Source organism: Perissodus microlepis, chromosome 9 (genome assembly GCF_051167445.1).
Source record: "Perissodus microlepis isolate ML-2025 ecotype Zambia chromosome 9, ASM5116744v1, whole genome shotgun sequence".
NCBI classification, from domain to species: domain Eukaryota; kingdom Metazoa; phylum Chordata; class Actinopteri; order Cichliformes; family Cichlidae; genus Perissodus; species Perissodus microlepis.
Genome location: NC_140469.1, coordinates 17,048,429 through 17,064,518, shown reverse-complemented (window position 1 = coordinate 17,064,518; position 16,090 = coordinate 17,048,429). Strand labels below are relative to the sequence as shown.

Here is a 16,090-nt window from a genome sequence, read left to right as displayed (position 1 = left end):
CAACGTGGAGACAAGAAAGCCTTCTTAAACACAAGAGCCGCTGGGGCCCCTTTCTGCACACAGCTTCAGTGTTTGCTTTGAAATTCAGCTTTGAATCAAAAGGGAGATATTTATAACACTGAACACTTTCCACATTTTGACTGCACACTCCTAAGTTAGAGGCAGGGTAACGATGCTGTAAGGCATGGCCCGCTTTACCTAAATAACTAAAAAAAGACCACAATTAGTGACCGAAACATAGTGTTGTATTAAATGAAACTCAGTAAGAAATTGTTTGGAAATTGGCTCCCCCTGCAGGCCATAACAAAAACTGCACTATCATGGGACCACCGTCTTGCTCCTTTCTTAACCTCAGGCTATCCATGTTTGCACATGGAAGTGTAGGATATCCCAGAACACAGCTGTACCTCCAAATATTAATGAGTTCAGATGGATTAATAATTGTCTTTGACCAAAGGTCTCCTGCCTATATGATAAATTGGTAATGGTCAGGTTTTGCTTTCCCCTCCAGCACTCAGGAGAAGATACAGGAGTGTAACAGTATGATAATTTGGCTCAATGATAAAACACCCAGGACTTAATTACCTGCAGCGCAAACACATATGCGACGGACACCAGGTTTTATGAGTGCAGTGTGTCCAACACCAAAACAAATGCCTGCGTCAGTGCATCACTACATGCTGCATTTCGGTTTGCTGGCTAGTAGCAGCAGCAGCTACGCTCAGATGATCAAGCTAAATTTCTGACACTATCACAGTGTTATTCCACACCACACACTGTGATGCAGGACCAGGACTAAATTATAGGAACTGAGGTGACAAAGCTTTGAGAGCAGCTCCATGAAAATATAAAAATATCAGTGTTATCCTTCAGCCTCTTAGTAGCTGCACATATAGAATAAATTTCAAAATCCTGCATCACCTCAATCTCCAGTGACAAGACTTGGCATCAGACCTTGAGGTCAAGGTCACGAAGATTCTAACTTTTTCGAGTCTTGTGCTAGATGTATCTATGGTATCAATTTGAAAATACAACATTGCTTCGTTTTCAAGTTATTGTATTTGCAAACCTGGGCGTCCATGGCACCGTGGCAGGTCGTGGCGTCTCTTTCCGTAATACGTGTGTTGTCTTATCCTTCATATTTTGTTGTGACATGTGTTTGTAAGCCACCATGGCATTTTCTGGCCACACACTGAGTTTGTTTCCTCAGTTTGGCTCGTATCAAATTTACAAGGGAATGAAACTAAACTGAGACTAAAGTTAAACTGAAATAACAATGCTTCTCTTTACTCTGTGTTGCCTCTGAAGTACAAAACCCAGTGGGAAACATAATCAGGTTTGTCTGCAACAACCCAGCATCACTCAGCGTGAAACTAAAGGTGACTGTCTTAAAAACAAGAACCAGATTTTTTTTTTTGGTCTCCAGTTTTGTTATCCTCGCTTATTGTGGATGCAAAGACCTGATACAGCTGTTTGTAATACAACACATTTGTAGTTATTCCTGACATACAACGTGTGCAACAGACACATTACATAGTTATCTATGATGTGCATTAATGAGGAAAAGGCCAAAACTTCTTCTGAATTTACACTTTTATTGAGTTCCAGCTGTGATATTTCATTTCCCAACATTTTCACATGGAACAGTTTAACAAACCCATAATACTATCATATAAATTGCAATATTGAATAAAACAAGGGGTCAAACAGAAAAAAAAAGCCAAAAATGGTTTTAAATCCTGATTTGTATCAGCTACCAGTTAACCTATATTAGTTCCTTTCAGATTAATCAAAGTTTCTTTTAGTTGTTGTTCTAACTCTCTGATCAATACAATTGATAGAACTCCACTCAGTTCTATCAATTTAATTTACCCTGATTCAGTCCACCCAATGCTTTCACTCACTGTATGTGCAAACTGTCTGGTTATGATACCCAGTAACACTTCAACGAGTTACCAATACAACGCAAACAAAATGAATTTGTCTTGAAAGGTGCTGTATAAATAAAACTGTACTTTTACTTACTTTCTTTATTCACTTTGTATGTTATTGCAATAATACTTCTTTTTTTTTTTTTTTTACAAAAATAACAGGGATTGAAACTTTATTGGTAATTTTCCAAGTAAAAAAATTATCCTCATTCAAAAGTCATGTAAGAACCTCATTGGCTTACGGAATGTTGATGTTATTTAAAAAACAATTCATACAAAAACATGACCTCGTTCAAAAATGTCATGTGACAACCTCATTGGCTTATGGAATTCTGATGTCACAGGCTCATGAATTCTTAAGTAGGGGTGAGGATGTACAACTGTTAGTCCGTTATTTGCAGCACTTGTGTTAGCAGCATTCAAACGTTCACCAGTAAAGAATTTTCAAACATTTGGATCCTTTCCGTACTCACGGTATACAGACTCCAACATGTCTCAGAAACAGCAAGAAAGACAAGAAGTTGACCCCAGCTCTATTCCATGGTATGAGTCCCTAGACCCTTATATCAGCTCTCTTCCTTGGGATGAACAGGTAGAGTTAGAGGAAAAGCGAGTGGAAGAAATGGAGAATGAAAATCTCATGAACAGAGAGAAGATTAAGATCCTGACGGAAGAAAATGAGAGAAAGAGCGCTGAATTAGAAGAATTATCCTACCAGCTTCAAGAAAAACAGGGTATTATTGAGGAGAAACAATGGGCTCTCCAAGACGAGAAGAATCAGGAGCTCCAAGAAAAGCTTGATGGAGCTCTGGAAAAAATTAAAGATCTGCTCCAAAAGGAGACAAAAGAGAGCATTAGAGGGGATAAAATGCTCAAGAAGAATCAGGAGCTCCAAGAAAAGCTTGATGGAGCTCTGGAAAAAAATAAAGATCTGCTCCAAAAGGAGAAAAAAGAGAGCATAAAACAGGAAAACATGCTCAAGAAGAATCAGGAGCTCCAAGAGAAGCTTGACGAAGCTCTGGAAAAACTGAAAGAAATCCACCAAGAAGAGAAACAACAGTCCACACAGCAGAGAGACCTGCAGAGCAAGCTCCAAGCCATGGAGGAAAAATACAAAGCGCTGCAGGTGAAACATGATAAAACTCTGCAAAAAAACCAACAGTTGCTTCAAGACAAGAAGCAAATGGAAATGGAAAAGAAAGAAATGGACTCCAATGTTGACGAGATGGAGGAAAAATACAGATTGCTCCAAATCAGGCTCGAGAAAACAGTGCACAGAAATAAAGAGTTCATTCAAGAGAGAGAGCAACAAGAAATGCTCGAGAAAGAAACGGACTCCAAGCTTGAAGTCTTGGAGGAAGAACTGAAAATGCTGCAAATGACTCTTGAGGAAACACTGCTCAAAAATAAAGAGATGCTTCACGAGAAAGACCAACAGAAAATACATCAGGAAGAAATGGATTGCAAGCTGAGGAACATCGAGAAACAAAATGAAGGCTTGCAAGCTATGCTTGATGAAGCTCTGGAGAGAAATAAAGAGATCCTTCACGAGAAAGACCAACAGAAAATACAAAAGGAAGAAATGTATTGCAAGCTGAAGAACATCAAGACGCAGAATGAAGGCTTGCAAGTTATGTTTGATGAAGCTCTGGAAAGAAATAAAGAGTTGCTTCACGAGAAAGACCAACAGAAAATACAAAAGGAAGCAATGGATTGCAAGATGAAGAACATCAAGACACAGAATGAAGGCTTGCAAGTTATGCTTGATGAAGCTCTGGAGAGAAATAAGGAGATCCTCCAAGACAAGAAACAACAGCCCGTAGAGCAGAGTGACCTGCAGAGCAAACTCCAAGCCATGGAGGAAAAACACAAAGCTCTGCAGGTGAAGCATGACAAAACTCTGCACAAAAATCAACAGTTGCTTCAAAACAAGAAGCAAATGGAAATGAAACAGAAGGAAATGGACTCCAAGCTTGACGAGATGGAGGAAAAACACAGATCGCTCCAAATCAGGCTCGATAAAAAAGTGCACAGAAATAAAGAGTTCATTCAAGAGAGAGAGCAACAAGAAATGCTCGAGAAAGAAACGGACCGCAAGTTTGAAGTCTTGGAGGAAAAATGCAAAATGCTCCAAATAACTCTTGAGGAAACACTCCTCAAAAATAAAGAGTTGCTTCACGAGAAAGACCAACAGAAAATACAACAGGAAGAAATGGATTGCAAGCTGAGGAACATCGAGAAACAAAATGAAGGCTTGCAAGTAATTCTTGATGAAGCTCTGGAGAGAAATAAGGAGATCCTCCAAGACAAGAAACAGCAGCCCGTAGAGCAGAGCGACCTGCAGAGCAAACTCCAAGCCATGGAGGAAAAACACAAAGCTCTGCAGGTGAAGCATGACAAAACTCTGCACAAAAATCAACAGTTGCTTCAAAACAAGAAGCAAATGGAAATGAAACAGAAGGAAATGGACTCCAAGCTTGACGAGATGGAGGAAAAACACAGATCGCTCCAAATCAGGCTTGATAAAAAAGTGCACGGAAATAACGAGCTGCTTCAAGAAAAAGACCAGCAGAAAATACAACAGGAAGAAGAAAAACTTATTCTCCAGAGGAAAAATCAAGTACTCCAAGAATTGTATAATGAAACGAAGTACAAAACAACTGTACTGGAAGAAGAAAAGACAAAACTGGAAAATCAATGCTCAGCGATGCAGAGTAGCATCAATGAAATGCTGAGAAAAAATACAGAACTTGAAGAACTTTCTAAGACCTTGAAGCACAAAAACACTGAAATCCAGGCGCAAAAGCAAGAACAACAGAAAACACGTAAAGACCTGCAGTGTAGACTTCAAGATATCCAGAAGAGAAACCAGCAGCTGGAAGACATGCACACAGATGTGCACAAGGCAAAGCGAATAGAGGAGGCAACAGTTAAAGAACTGAAAGACCATCTTAAAGAAAAACAAGAACAATTAGAAGACATGGTGAAAAGATGCAGCAAACTTGAGAAAGAAAACACAGAAACAATGGATGAGCTGAAAACCCTCATCATTGAGAAAAAAGTGCTCGTGGAAGAGTATCTGAAAAAGAAGAAAAAACGCTTCTTCTGGTTCTGGAGGAGAGACACTGCTGCTTCTCACCTGATGTAACCTCGTCTTCCTCCACCTCTATTCCATCTTCATTTTCCCCCTTCCCCTTCCCCTCCCTCCCTTTTCTTTTTTCACCCTCACCCCCCGACCAGTCCCGGCAGTTGACTGCCCCCTCCTGAGCCTGGTTCTGCCATAGGTTTCTCCTTTAGGTTTCTTTCACTTTAAAGGAGTTTTTCCTATCCACTGTCGCCTGGTGCTTGCTCAGAGGGGATAGTTGGGGTTTTCTCTCCTCTCTCTCTTTCCTTCTTTCTATCCCCCCTTTTCCCCCTTCTACCTTTTCCTTTACCCAATAAACACAATTGGCCACATTTTACATGTGTTTGAAAAATGTCTTCATTCAACAATAATTCATCTTAGGTATAAAAACAAGAAATGGGTAATAGCTGCATGTGTGTTTGTGTGTGTGCATAATATACATACTTTCATCCCAGAAGGAATTAATACTAGATGGGTAGAGACAGGTTTTAAAGACTAGAAATGAAAACATGTGAGTCCTGTCTTTAAATAAAAATATAGAATTCCCTATATTCCTATCTATTCCAAACAACGCTAGTAAGTAACAAAGTTTCAAATTTGTCTTTCCCTTTGACTCTTAATTTATTAACCATGAACAAGAGGTCAGAGGTCAAATGTGGCACGATACCTTAAATCTTTCTATGATACTTTCTGTATTTGGACCAGAGATGGGCAACACCGCATAGTCTGATTACTTTTTTCAAGTAACGAGTAAAGTAAGGGATTACTATTGCAAAAAAGGTAATTAGATTACTGTTACTTTCCCGTAAGCAGGCCACATTACTGCGTTACTAATCCTCGTCATTTTCTTCGCGAGAGTGTCTCATGACAATGACGTACGAGCGTGCGACGTCCGTGGCAGCAACAGACGTGTGCAGATCAACAAAGGATAATATGGAGTGCAGGAGAGAGTACGACCATGCAGGGTTTAAAGCTTGGAAGTACTGACATTACTTTGACTTTGATTGTGTAAAAAGTGACAAAAACATTGAAAACATACGGTAGTGAAGTCGAGTTTTTGTGATTAAGTTCTTAGCTCCCTGTTTTAGTTTTGTTGTTGTCCTCCCCGGTGTTCCCCTGACTCTCTTGGTATTTGATGCATGAAGGCTTCCTCGGCTCAGCTCCCGTCTCCACACCCTGCCGTCACTTTTTTAAATACTTCCATCACACCAACAGGCACTTTAGAATCACCAATTGACAAGCATGTCTTTGGACAGGCTCAAACCGGAGAGGTGATCAATGGACCACAGCGCTGCACACCCCTGGCAACTTTAGGGGTAAAGCCACTGGTTTGTGGTGGTTGTGTGAGATTATAATATTATTTTATGCCATGTTAGACCCTTAATTAAAGATTGTGAATTATTATGTAGTTTTAGTTTGCATTATTCTCCTGAATTAGAAGAAGATGATAACTCTTGCATTTGTTAAACTGATTTGCATTACATTAGACTGCTGATTGATTGTGAATGAATGATATTGTTTTATGATGCATTATACTGCTGAGTTATAAGAAATAGTGTTCGCGGAAAGTCATCGCCTTATTTGTCTGATTAGAAGAGAACAGAACATACTGGAGAGGTTTTCTGCCCCATCTCAGCAGGAGCAGATAAACAGGGAGCCAAGGTCGTAGCTTAGGCGCCGTGTGAGAGAAAGAATGTGAATGTTTAGGCTTTTATGATTAGGTGGGGGCCACTAGAGGCTATAAGAGTTTGATCAATGCTCCACCATTTTGAGATCTGATGCTGTCTGCGTACGGTGTCCATCTCCCACGCGTGTGATCATTAAAATCATCGTTTGACTCAACCCGGCCGGACCCGTGTTGTTATTGTGGTTTTTCCTCTTGTATCCATCCCCAATATTTGAATCCGTAACAGTTTGGGGGCTTGTCCTGTGGTATTGGGGTGGAAGTTGGAGGTTTGGACGGTCCGAGGTTGTCGAACGGACAGGCACAAGCCAGTGGTCTGACGTGAGTGGGCATAAGCCAGCTTATACAAAGGTAAGGCACTACCTGTTGAATCTATTTCCAAAGTGTGCCAAATTGGACATGATAAAATTAAAGTCTACTCACTGAAATTACTGGTAGATGTCTGTTTTGATTTTGATGAAAAATCTCATGAGTTAAAGCAGTTAGAGGCTGCCAAGCAGTTAGAGGCTGCTAAGAAATTAATGCAGTTAGAGGCTGCTAAGAAACTAATGCAGTTAGAGGCTGCTAAGAAATTAATGCAGTTAGAGGCTGCTAAGAAACTAATGCAGTTAGAGGCTGCTAAGAAATTAATGCAGTTAGAGGCTGCTAAGAAATTGGGTTAGAGGCCCAAGTAGTTTGATAGGGAATTGGTCATTTAGTGAGTTAGAGTCTCCGTTGGTTATATGGTGGACCTGAGTTGGTCATGTTGTGAGTTAGAGGCTCCATTGACCACTAGGTTGCACCTGCCTCAGTCAGACTCTTGTTTTGGGGTGCTGACTGTTGTTTCAAAGTGTTATAAATTATTATAGGACGGCAGTTAGAGGCTGCTAAGAAGCGCATAGCCCGGAGGTTACGCTCCCTCCTGGCCGTGGACGCGCGACCTTGACCTGTCGGCGAACAGGGTTAGTTCAGTTTGGCTTAACTGTGGGATACAGGGCATCCTGGAATAAGCTAGGAGTTAGAGGCTCCTTACCGTGTTAAACGGTATCTGCGCTTTTTTGGACACTGTTAAATTGAGTTAGGGACTTTAGAGATGAGGCCAGATACAGTTAGAGGCTGATAATGGTTAATTGATTACAAAAAAGTTGGACTTTCTTCGGTTGGACCCGTTAACTTAAATTTGTCAAAATTGTGTAGGCGCTAAAGCTGCCAGGCCTGACAGTGATTGTAAATATAAGACATCTTTGTAATATAAAATAATAGAGCTGTGTGAGAGACTGTGAGTGAGACTGTGTGTGACGACAGCGCGCTGCAGCGCTGCGAGCTATTTTTAGACGGTGTGTGAACATGCAAATGAGGTGGCTGCTGTGAAGCCCACAGAGGACTTTTGCTTCCTGTTTAGCGTGTTTTTGCGTTTTATAATTAGGATTTGCAAACAATGATACATGACTGTAATTTTGCTGATTATAATATTACAAATAAGGTTTTGAATGACTAGGGTGAATGTTTGATGTTTGGCTGGGTTTTGATATAGAAGAGACAAATCGTGCATGATGTAGACCGGCACTTCAGTCGGCAGAGTGAGATTGAGTGATAAATACAGCTGTGATTTGTTTCAGTTTTGTGGTGTGAAGCAGGATTTATAAGATTTTTAAGTGACTCTTGGTTCAGTTCAATAATATAAGCGGTTACATCTGATTTACTGTTGGTTTGATCATAATATAGGGTGTGATCAAGCACGAATTTCAGCTGTGTGTGTGTGACAGGAACTTTGCATGCCCATAGAAGGCAACTGCCCGACTGTCTGAAGTATGCACCCAGAGAGAGAGAGAGTAAAATCTAGGCAGATGAAGCGAGTGGATGTTTTCAGAAAAGAAATACTAAATGAATATTTTAGTGTGTTAATACAGGTGGATTTCTCTCAACCTGACAGACAGGCCAAGCTTTGGCTCAAAAGTTTACAGCTTGACCCCAGCTTTGTCCCCACCCGGAAAAGAAGCTTAAAGGACATCTTCTCCTCCAGTTATCGGTTACCATCACTGGAAATTTTCAGGCAAGTTTTTGGCTGAATTGTTATTGGCACCAGGTGTCCCTGAATCTCACAAGCAGGCTCTGACTCCTGGCTGAAGACATGGAATGCTGTTATTTAAGGTGGGAAATCAAAATTTGGGAAACAAAATAAAAACACACACACAACCAGAGAAATGTATGAGGAAGGCACGTGTTAGAGAATTGCCTAGTTTGAGAAAAAAGTTAAATTAACCCACCTACAAACACACACACACGCAATGAAAAAACAGCTTTGGGTGCCTTGAAAAGCGCTATATAAATCCAATCCATTATTATTATTATTATTATTATAATTATTACATTCATGAACACGTGAAGATTTTCCAGCAAGGTTAAAGCAGCGAAACTTAACATACACCTGTTGTTGAATGATAAAGTTTATCCACTACTAACAAATAAACTCTCTGGGTTGCAGGACAACAACTTAACTTCAAAAAAAAAGACACTGGTCTGACCAACCAGTGATGACACGACAAATTTAGTGGTTAAAAGATTCAAATTGTGACATGTTTTCTGCTGATTGATTAATACAAGTGATTACTGAATGAAAGAAAATTCCTTTTATGGGCTTTTAAACATGATCTTAACAATTTTAACATGTACCTGTGTTGTCCTGTCAGCTTGGTGGGTTATGAGTTGATTATATAGTGAGAAAAAACAAAAAAAGGGGGAGAGAAGGCTGACACAGGGCCTGGCCCCGTTGTTTCTCCCCTCTCTGAATAACACAGCCAACACAACATCATTTTCCTGTTCGTCTGTTTTTGTTTTGTTTTTGTTTTGTTTTTTCTCTTTATGCTTGATTACAGGCTGCTTTGCCGAGGCTGACCTGGACTCCTGCTCTCCCCTCTACCATCTTTGCTCTCCCCTCTACCATCTTTGATGTGACCCTGACCAAATGCTACAGCAGCTGGACCCACAACAACAACCTGCAAATGTCAACAGTGCTGCAGGAAAGCGATCTCATGCAGCGGAGACAGAGAGCGTTAAATCCAAGGCCCGTTTCACTACACGGGGGAGATTTCCAGACAGCTTCAGCTGACAGAGCTGTGACGAGACGCCCATTAAGCCCGGATGAAAAGTGAGGGTGAGCAAAAGAATGCTGACCTTAACAACTCTGCATTAAAACTGTGCAGGACAGTGACTGACCAACACGGATGATCGGGCAGCAAAAAGGGCGTGCCAGAGACAGGAGGAGTAACTGAGGTCAGGAGGCACCTCAGAATGGACAAAAGCACAAGAAGAAAATAAGCTGAAGGCACAGGTGTCGGGGCTCGGCCAGGAGCTGACCTCTGAGAAGAGCCGGACAGCAGAGCTGCAGAAGGCCGTGGAGCAAAGCAAGGAAAACATCAATAAACTTCAATCTGACGTGTACGGAAAAGACTCTGAGGTTTCTGCCCTCAGTAAGAGCTCAAGGCATCAGAGCAGAAACTGAGCATGGCTCAGGAGGAGCTGGCTGCTAATCGAACCCATCAGTCAGGCTTAGAGTCCCAGACACAGGACTTGAAACCAGGCCGGAGCTTGCTGGAGCAGGAGGTCACCAGACGGGACAAGAAGCTCCAACAGCAGGAGCAAGCCCTGAAGGAGCTACAGAAGCAAAAGGGTCAAGTTAAGGAGGAGCTGGACAAGGAGAAGATGCAGGACACTGGAGAAAAGGACTGCCTCAATTGGGGCCAGAACCAGTATGGACAGAACTTTGAGCAGCAGCACCAATGGATGCAAACAGACTGAAATGGAGGAGGGCAGGACCCCAGGGCACGATTCAGGCCGTGGTTTACCCAGAACACCAGAACAGGAAAGTGATGAACACAAACACACACAAACACACACATCTACATACACTGACTCAGAATGAAGAGAAACACACATATGAACACATATGCACTCGTTGATTGAGTGAGAACTGACACACACACACACACGCGCCGAGTCAATTCACTGAGAAATGACACACACACACGCACACAAATCGAAATGCTGATTCAATTCACTGAGAAGTGATCCACACACACACACACATGCACACGCTTGTGCATTGAAGAGTGATACACACACACGCTGATGCAATGAAGAATGCTTTACTAACAAATGCTTATGCTGACACGCAAAATGCTGCACACAAACATCCAAATTCAGAATCTGTTACAACAACAAGAAGCCATTGATTGTTTATTGGTTAGATGCATTTCATGTCACCCAGAGGGCATTTGTGTAGATTTAGGGGACAAGGTCTAAGGCAGTTTGGTTATGAAAACAATGTCTGTGCGTGATGTCTGTTTATGGCTCAAGGCCTCAACTGAATTGTTTACTGTGCTTCACACAGCCTGATAAGGAGCAGTGGTACAGAGTGAAAATGATGAATTAACGGTGTGAGCCTTATTTCGGAGCGCCACATTTTTGTGATTGAGATTTAATTGAAGGAGGAACACACTGGAAAAAAAAGGAAAAAAAAGGGGGCCAGCCCTTGGATTTATGTAAGCATCTCGCGTGTATTTAACACAATTGCCTCAGGCTTTAAAGATCTGTACGAAATTCAACAACTCAATTTGTTCTCATTGAGATGACACGATACAATCTAATAAGAGTGGTTAGTTGCTGAACTCACGGAATTCACAACACCGCATAAGATTTCAAACTACAGGAAAATCACTGGAGTTATAAGAGGCAGACAACGACACACACACCACATGCATGCTGTTGCTATTTATTGTGGATTAACCTGTCAAGGGCAAGAACAAAAGAATTCTGCATCAAATACAGGAAATCATAGCTTTCCTGTATTTCCCACATTGTTGGCATGCTGGTTAGTGCTGTTGCTTGACAGTAAGAAGGTCCTGGGTGCAAATCCACAGTCTGGCTAGTTTGCAGTGGTTTCTCTCTGGGTATTCTGGTTTCCTGCCACAGTGAAAAGTCATGCAGTTATTAGAGCTAGGTTAACTGACAAATTCTAAATTATCCATGAATGTAAGTGTAAATGGTTGTTTGTTTCTATCTGATAGACTGGTCAGCTGTCCGGGGTGTACCCTGCCTGGCAACCTATTACTTCAGGGTTATTTCTCAGCCCTGTTGCAACCAGGATAAAGATAGGAGGATGGTAGTTGTTGTAGACCCATTCAATTTTTATGGTAACCAGGATCTAGACTTTGTTGAACCGTATGTTATATGAAGACAACATGTAGTATTTAAGTGACCAAGTAGTATTTGGATAAAAGTTATTGAATAGTGTTGAAATAAAATGACAGAATGGTGAAGGATTAGAATATTCCAGGAGCTCAACTTACTCCATCTGAACATGTTTCAATCGTGTTTTATGAACACGAAATGCACAGGTTTACTGAATATGAAAAGGTTGTGTTGATTTAACTCAGTTGTTTAAGTTTCTGCCAAAGCAAAACATTTGTGTGCAACCAGTGTCCACTATTGAAGCAAGTAAATCCAACAGTTTTTCAGGGCAAAAAGGAGTTACGGTCCCTGTATTCCTACACAATATTGTCCCGGGAGGGAGAAAAACTTTCTGGTGAAGTTTTGGTTGATTTTTGGGTTTTGCTTAACACTAGGTTGATTTTATCAGTGAGGTTTGGATTGTTTTCTTTCTCTAAGAGAGAGAAAGATGGTTTTATGCTTGGACATGTTTGCAATGGGCCCCAGTATTTGTTACTTTATTAGTATTTTATTGGTTACGTTTGTTTTTGCGTTTGTTACAGTGCACTGAAATAAGAACATCTGAGAGGTGTAATCCACCGGTGGTGATATTTTGGTATTTTGTGAGTTCCTGATTTAACAAATCAGCTCTTTAATCCAGGCCTGAGAGATTGAACTTTAAAGCGCTATAAAATATTCTTACTGGAAACAGTCGCAAAGTATTTTTCTCCATGATTATAATGGGCTTGGGAGAAATTCACTTATATGGGACATTGATCACATGAGAAGTCCTGAGCCTAAAAGGATTGCAGCGAGTCAATCCAGTCCAAAAAACAAGGAACTGTTTTTCTTTAAAATGATGACGTCATCTTGCTGGTGATGGAGGCTCGAATAGGTTGCGCGTGAGACTCCATTATCAGCAACTTATGGTATGAAGGTGTGTGGATGTATGCATGTGACTGGACGGTGATGGACTGACGACTAAAAGTTTTAATGGACTTGATACTGGGACAAAAACGGTACTCACTTTAGGATTAGTAAATGTCCACAAACAATTCACCCAGCCTGTAAAAGAAGGGTGGATGTTTTGTCTTGCTTTGTTTTGTTTTTGCAAGAACAGAAGGATGTGTTTAGTTTTCATTGATGTGTGCGTGTCCTACAATAGTCAAGGGTGAAAATGAAGTTTAGCTTCCAGATTTTTTCTTGCCGTCTCATTATGCCAGCAGGTGGCAGTACGTTAGTCAAGTCGTCTGTGTTGCTGCTCCGTCCACGCGCAGAATCATGTCAGGAAAAGTCAGGAGAAAGCGCCAGAGTCCAATTTGGGATTACTTTGAATATGACTGTGTTTTGGATAAAGCAAGTGTCTTGTAGTGGAAAGAGACAAATTATGAGGGACAGTTCTAAAGGGAAAAATCCCACAAACCTTAAAGTGCACTTGAAAAGCTCACACAAGAAGGCTAACCTAGCTTACCTTGAAAAGGTAAGGGAGCACACTCCCCCCCCCACTCAACCCTCATCCCCAGAAAACAGAAGCTAACCCCAGGCAAGGCAGCGTGATGCATCCCGAGACAACAGGACGGGGACATCTACATAACTGTGTGAGTCAATTGCCTTCAAAAAGTTTATCCATCCAATTGAACGAAAATTACGTAACAAGGCTTTAAGAAAAGAAATGAAAATGATATTAATGGTATGGTTTAGTGTGTCAATATAGGTCACAAATAAATAAAGGTGGACTTTTCTCAACCTAGAATTTTGAGCATAGCAGCAAAACCATAGATCAACATAATTGGGAGAAAACAAGCCAAAGTTTGGCTTAAAATTTTACAGCTTGACCTCCCACTTGTCCCGATCCTGAGAAGAAGCTCAAAGGACAGTCAATCTCCTGATGAAGACCAACGAAACATCGTGGACTTGAAGAATTAACAGCAGGCTGGTAAGAACAGTGTGACATAACTGTTTAAAGGCACTGAATGTGATATTTTGCCTGGCTGGGACTTAATCTAAAAGGAAAATACTAAAAAGAAACAGAGAAGAAACAGATTGTGTTTGTTGGAGATTTAAGACAACAAAGGACACTTTGAGAAGGGTACAGGGGCCAGTGGGAAGGTGAAGCCCAGAGGAGTATAATTGGGTTGAAACTGAAGCCTGAACTCATGATGGTGTTTAGAGATGTCCACCAGATCACAACAAAGAGGTAAACAAAAATAGAAAACACACATATATAAATTGTTACATGTGAAATTATTTTTGGAAAGAATCAGAAGTAAGATAGTTTGAATCAGACCTCAGTGAAAAGATGCATGAATTGATGCAAGTGAACCAATAGATAAATCTGTTAGAAAGACAACTTTAGTAGAATGAATGGCAAAACTAGTAGAAAATAGGGATATTGTTTTGAACTGCCGTGCGACGCTTCTCAAGTCTCTTGCAGATTAAAATCAGGTGAAGGTCCATACCAAGTACTCCTAACGACGCCAACAGCTTGCAAAATCACTGAGAGGCCCTCTTGGATCCACCAGAGCCATTGCAAAAAGTGGAAGTGAGTGACAGCACAACCTAAAGACACCACCACCCCGACTCTTTGGTGATCTACAGGTGAAGGGAGGGCTGATTGGGTATATCCCGCCTTCTACTTCTCGCCTGTAGTCTACTCACCAGAGCAAATCGGTGTGTCTGGTCATCATGAAGATTATTCTGTTTACCACCTTGGCCCTGCTGCTTACAGCATGGACCCTGATGCACTTAAAGGATCAAGAAGCCAACTTGCATAGAAGGGCATGGACATATGACAACTCACACCTGACTGAAGTGACACAGGACCACATCCATCCCTGGATGAACAACGCCTGGTATAGATAATATATAATCGCACAGAAGGCAAAGATTGTTCACGCATGCCTGCTACAACACAGCACGCTACATTATATGGCAGACTTATGAACATGACTCAAGTGACATGCGCAGCAAGCTTTGCCAGTCTAGGTTATCAATATTCAGGAATTGTCCTAAACCACAGCGACCCCCTGACTATTGGACTATAGTTTTGGGCTGTTTTTAAATGCATCGACCAGCATCAACAAAGAACAAAATCAGGAAATTGATGCCATAAGAATAACTGTTATGCAACACAGAGTTGCCCTGGACATGATCTTGGCAGAAAAGGGCGGACTGTGTGTTTTGTTTAATACAACTTGTTGCACATATATTCCAGACAATGTGCATTCTGATAATATGACAAATGCTCTACAATTACTTAGAAACGTTCAACAGGCACAGGTAACCGATTGGGCAAATTAACAAAGTAATTAGTGGGATTGGTTTATGAGCGGCTCATGGAGAACACTGATGTTTAAGGTTTTGATGTTTATTGGCCTAATACTTATCATGTTTTGTATCTTTACTACATGCATTATCCCCTGTGTAAGAGGAATGGTATCAAGAATGATATCCTAATCTCTTGTTGCATATGTCACTGTGCCAGACGAGGAGGAAGGAGAAGACGATGAGTATGAAACTAATGTGATGAATGATTATGTTTGAATGATACACATTTTATGACGACCAGACCGAAAGCACTCACAATGTAGGGTCTGTGTCTGAAACACATTGATGTATTTGTTTAAATTCGCTACAACAGGAGGGAATGATGAAAGATTTTTAATTTTGTGATTATTGTTTAGTTGTAGCTTCATTTAAGATAGGAGAGCTTGTGAGTTGGAACCACCACAGGAAAGGAAAGTGGAACCAGATGTGTAGAGGAATGCGGTGACATACGATACTACCTCCTGAGTTAACGGTCTCTCTCTCTCTCTCTCTCTCTCTCTCTCCTTTTATGGGAATGTTTAAATTTCTATACATACCAAGCTATCTCCTGTTTCAACAGACAAGCTAAAGATCTCTCCTTTTATGGAAATGTTTTTGTATTCTGAACATGCCACTCCTACTTCCTTGAAAGCTCACTTGGAGTATAAATAAAGAATGCGCTGAGAGCCCTGCGCGGTTTTTCTGTGTCACTTCTGTTGTGCACGCTGGTGCAGAGCAGATCGGACCGTGACCGCCCATGCGCATGTAAAAAATAGATATCTGAGTGTAAGTTTCTTTGCCTTCTAACAATTTTCTCATCACAGAAGCAATATATACATTTCATTCATAGGCCTCCAG

The 16,090-nt window shown here is 41.1% G+C and overlaps 1 protein-coding gene across 1 annotated transcript; it reads left to right on the top strand.

Moving 5' to 3' along the window:
* Positions 1 to 2,307: 2,307 nt before the first annotated feature.
* Positions 2,308 to 6,348, top strand: LOC146380330 (uncharacterized; the record flags this gene model as incomplete). Its single annotated transcript, XM_084939329.1, has 1 exon — positions 2,308 to 6,348. A coding segment is annotated over one exon (2,772 nt), but the record flags the coding sequence as incomplete, so codon positions are not given.
* Between the last annotated feature and the right edge of the window lie 9,742 nt (positions 6,349 to 16,090).